This window comes from Podarcis melisellensis (assembly GCF_964234715.1).
Source record: "Podarcis melisellensis genome assembly, chromosome: 13".
NCBI lineage: Eukaryota > Metazoa > Chordata > Lepidosauria > Squamata > Lacertidae > Podarcis > Podarcis melisellensis.
The window spans coordinates 2,050,724-2,055,498 of record NC_138545.1 but is presented as its reverse complement, the minus strand read 5'-3'; the positions used below and the strand labels follow the sequence as shown (position 1 = coordinate 2,055,498).

General features: G+C 56.2%; 1 protein-coding gene across 2 annotated transcripts; it reads right to left on the bottom strand.

Annotated features, from left to right (window-relative positions):
• Positions 1-768: 768 nt before the first annotated feature.
• On the bottom strand, positions 769-3,504 carry LOC309354597 (rhomboid-related protein 4-like). 2 transcript variants are annotated; one of them, XM_081884828.1, is made up of 3 exons: positions 3,086-3,504; positions 2,542-2,683; positions 769-941 (listed from the first exon to the last, which is right to left on the bottom strand). In XM_081884828.1, the coding sequence occupies exons 1-3, from the start codon at positions 3,441-3,443 to the stop codon at positions 872-874; spliced, it is 570 nt and encodes a 189-aa protein (XP_081740954.1). In that variant the 5' UTR covers positions 3,444-3,504; the 3' UTR covers positions 769-871. The 2 variants fall into 2 exon arrangements, with proteins under 2 accessions (XP_081740954.1, XP_081740955.1); XM_081884829.1 differs by having other exon boundaries at positions 2,542-2,677.
• Between the last annotated feature and the right edge of the window lie 1,271 nt (positions 3,505-4,775).

Below are 4,775 nucleotides of genomic sequence, written 5' to 3'. Positions count from 1 at the left end.
TGGGCAGGAGCTGGGACTGAACAACGGGAGCTCACCCCGTCGTGGGGATTCGAACCGCCGACCTTCCGATAGGCAAGTCCTAGGCTCTGTGGTTTAATCCACAGCGCCACCCGCGTCCCTAAAGGAGGGATATAAATGCAATGAATCAGCTCTTCTGGCAACCTGCTAAAATTGCAAGGAGGGGCCAGGCAGATATCTCGAAACCAGACATCTCCACGGTCACAATCGGGTCGTCACTACAAGCCGGGGGTCTGAACCTGTTTTCAGCAGTGGATTTTAGCCCTGGAAACTGGGACCTCATAGCAAAAGACACTCTCTTCCCTGCCTGAGGCTGGCTTTGCATCATATAGAGGGTAGGGGGAACCTGGCGCGGGGGCAAATGTTGCCTTCGGGCTGCACCTACCCAGGCTCCCACCCCTTGCTGGCCTTGCCCTCCCCCTGAGTGCTTTCTGCTCATCTGCATGAATTGGAATTTTCACAAGGGACCCCTAGGGGTCATAGATCCCAACCCCCTGCAATGCAGAACACAGAAAGGGTGTGTGTGGAGGAACCTCTCAAAGGTTTGCACTGCTGGCCCTCCTCCTATTTGTGCAGAAGGGAGATTGGACAATGGTTGACCCGCTCTGGACGCTCGCTGCCGCCATGCGGCCCCTGGCAAGTTGCCAACACGGCCCTCGGACCTTGAAGCCTGCTCTGCCTGAGTCAGCTTTCCCCTTTATGAACCTGCCAGATGCTGCCGAATTCAGGAATCACTTGAGGAAGAAGGGAGAGAGGGAGGGCAGCTTTATTGAGATGGTGGGTGGGGGGCTGGCGCTGATGGCTCCTGCGGGTGGTGGTCTTCCTCCAGAGGCTCCCATCTTCAGTCGCTGCCCTAGTTCAGAGGGACGGCAGAGAGGGCCAACCCAGCCAGTATCCCAGAGACGTGGCCGGTGAGAGAACTCCTGGAGGGTGGAGAAGTGGACATATAACCTCAAGGTTAGATTAGGCTAGACTGGTGACTGGGAGCGGCCGCCAAGACCACATAACACTGGTCCTGAGAGACCTGCATTGGCCCCAGGACGTTTCCGAGCACAATTCAAAGTGTTGGTGCTGACCTTGAAAACCCTAAACGGCTTCAAAGGCCCAGGATACCCGAAGGAGCGTCTCTACCCCAATCGTTCTGCCCGGACACTGAGGTCCAGCCCCAAGGGCCTTCTGGTGGTTCCCTCATTGCGAGAAGCCAAGGGAACCAGGCAGAGGGCCTTCTCGGTGGTGGCGCCTGCCCTGTGGAATGCCCTCCCACCAGATGTCAGTGAAAAATAACTATCTGACCTTTAGAAGACATCTGAAGGCAGCCCTGCTTAGGGAAGCTTTTAATGTTTAATAGGTAATTGTATTTTAGTGTTCTGTTGGAAGCCGCCCAGAGTGGCTGGGGAAACCCAGCCAGATGGGCAGGGTATAAATAATAAATTATTATTATTATTACTGCAACAGGGATACGTGGGGCTGCCCCAAAGGCTGTTCAGAAACATCCAGCCTGGCCAGAATTCAGAATCCAGGTTTCTCCCTGGGGCAAGGCGGCTTGAACATATACAGTAGTACTGACCCTGGCCTGGCCATCACATAGAAGGCAGAACAAGCTTGTTTTCCGCTGCCCTGCAGGGCAGGACTCGAACTCGCGGCGTCGAGATTCTGACTAAACGCCAGGAAGAACCACCTGAGCCGTTCAAAAGCCTAACAGGTACCCACAAGAGGTGGGTGGCTTCCTTACTGGCTTTTAAAGAAAAGGTTGGGTGTCCACCTGCCATGTGTGTGATCTAGCTGAGATTCCTGCTTTGCAGCGGGTTGGGCTGGATGACCTCAGGGGGTCCCTTCCGACTCTACAGTTCTATGAGAACAAGGCTGTGCCCCATGCCCCTGCCCCACCTGCACTAAGCCCTGGGGGTCTGTCCAGTCGCCAGCTGGTGGTTCCCTCAGTTATTCTGCACCTCGCTGTTTGCCCCAGGCTGCAAAAAGTATTGTGCTAGCCTTGCACCTGCAGAAGACATACACACACACACACACACACACTATGACTCAGCCTCTCCTTCCTGTGACTCAAGCTGCTTCTAGGGGGAAGAGCTCATGGCACAAGCTCATCACAGAATCATAAAACCGTAGAGTCGGAAGGGGTCCCCTTGCGGTCATCTAGCCCAACCCGCTGCTAGCAATGCAGGGACCACAGCTCAAGAACCCCTGGCAGGTGGCCAGGTGGCCTGTTTTTTAAAATCTCAAGGAGAATTCTGCAGCCGCAGGTGGGTAAAGGCCAAAGGTGGCTTCTCTGCTTTTCCTGCAGCGGAGAGTTCCACAGTTTAAGTATGTGATCTCCGTGCTGGGATTCTGCCCTAAGCGAGCAGAGGAAATGGAAAGCAGCGATGACAAGAGTGCCTCTGAGCGTGTCTAGAGTGTTGGAACGACCTCAGAAGAGGGGGAGGGAATCTTCTACCTCCCAATTGGGGCGGGAATGTTGGCTCCCTGCTGCTTGGGTTTCTTTGCCCTCCCCGACTCGCATCCAGGGCTTACCTGGGATAAAGGATGGCCAGGAGGAGGCATTCCAAGAGGCAGAGCCACCTGGTCGTGACCGTGAACCCACTGGACATCGTTGCCACAGGGACGGATTCCACTTGCCGGCCCATGGCTTCCAGGGAGAAGAGGACCCCTGCAGCTTGGAAGGAGGGAGAAGATGGAGGAGCCACATCAAAGGAGCATCTAACCTCTGCCTCTGGACACAGGCCCTTTCTCAGAGATGATTCAGCATTGCGGCGCGGGGCGGGGTTGGACTAGATGGCCTTTGGAGGGCCCTTCCAACTCTTAAAACCCCACGTCTGAAATTTGCAGGAGCTTTTGAAGAAGAGATGGGGTGATAACCCGCCAGAGGTTTTTCAGCCGTGATCTCTGCATTGCGGAGGAGTGGCCTGGGAATCCCAACTCTAAAATTTCATGGGGGGTTGGACTAGATGAGCTTTGGGGGTCCCCTCCAACTCTCCGCAGCCCTATGACTCCCATGTGAGATGGAGAGCCGGAGAGCCCCGGGGGCAGCGCGTTGGGGATGGGAGAGCCAGCTCACCTGAGAAGCCGACGGCGCAGTGCTCCCTGTACCACAGGTTCCCCGTCAGTGCGGCCAGGAGGGTGTTGAGCGCCAGGTGGAAAAGCCCCCCCACGAGGGCCAAGGCCAGGAGCAGGACCCCCGTCCGCAGGCTGCCCACCTCCTGCTCCACCCCGTGGCCCAGCCACAGGAGCGTGGCCATGTTCATGAGGAGGTGGGCGGGTCCCAGGTGGTGGAAGGGGGCCAGGAAGAGCCTCTGCCACTGGCCCCGGTCCCACACCGTCCTCACGCTCAGGCAGGCAGCCCCGGGGGCATGGAGAGGGTGCCAGAAGAGGGCGAGGTTCATGCCCACCAGGGCCAGGGTGGCCCAGGGCACCATGGGTGGGGGCTGCCTGCCCCCAGGCTGGGGGCCAGGACAGCAAGAGGAGGAATGGGGGAGGGCTCCTTCTGTGACCTCAAGGCTGATGCAGGCCTTTGCGACCTTTGACCCTCCCTCCTCCTCAATCCTAAGGGCCCCAGCTGGACCAGGATCAGGCCCCTTTAAGAAGACATTGCCCCCCTCTCCCCGCCCACACCCAAGGAATCCTGGGAGTTGTAGTTCCTTAAGGGCTCCTGAGAAGACCCTCGTACTCCAATTCCCAGAGCCCCCTGGGAAAAGGGGTGGCTTGTTAAGGAAACCCAGGGCAGGTGAAAGGCTGGACTTCTCCCTGCATTGTAGGGGGCTGGAATAGATGGCCTTTGGGGGGCCCCTACCAATTCCACAGTTCTATAGTTCTACACAGCGCAGAGTTAAACTGCGGAACTCCCTTCCAGGTGCCGCAATTTAAGGAGATTGACAAGCTGGAAGGCGTGCAGAGGAGGAAAAGCGAGAGGATCAAAGGTCTGGGATTTAAGCCTTATGAGGAATGGTTGAAGGAACTGGAAAAGAGGAGAAACGATAGCCATCTTCAAATCCCTAGACTCAGCGGTTCTCAACCTGTGGGTCCCCAGATGTTGCTGGGACTACAACTCCCATCATCCCTAGCTAGCAAGGCCAGAGCTCAGGGATGATGGGAGTTGTAGTCCAACCACATCTGGGGACCCACAACTTGAGAACTGCTGACCTAGAGGGTATTACTACTTTCCTCCTCCCCCCATCTTTTGAAATTTTGCACCCCTAGCGGTTTTGCGTCCACGGCAGCTGCCCTGCAGCCCCAAACACTCTGTGCCATGGGGCGTCGGAATGACCACTTTTGGAAGAGAGTGGACACAAGGGGTACCTGCTGAATCAGGCCTGTTGCAGGAATTTATGTATAGGTTGCGGGGGGGGGGGTTGCCCCTCCAGCAGATATCCTGCACGTGCAGCCCACTACCAAAACCAGCACAATCGCTTTTGTGACTTGTCCCCACAAAACACTTGGTCACAGTTTCTTCCTATCTGTTCAAAGGGCCTTTGCTGCACGATACCAAATGTAAGAATTCACTGATCAATGGATCTCTGTACTGGCTCACTGGGAAAACTCCAGAAATTCATCTAGACACGTGAGCTCAGCTCCTCAGCAGCCCCTCTGCCTGAGGGACAATCCCTGGCCTCCTGATACCTGAGTGCCAGACAAGGAGCCATTCCAGAAATACCAAACCCAGATGAAGGACACTGACAAACCCAAATGGTCCAAGGCCTGGAAACGATGCCTTATGAGGAATGGCTAAGGGAGCTGGGCATGTTTAGCCT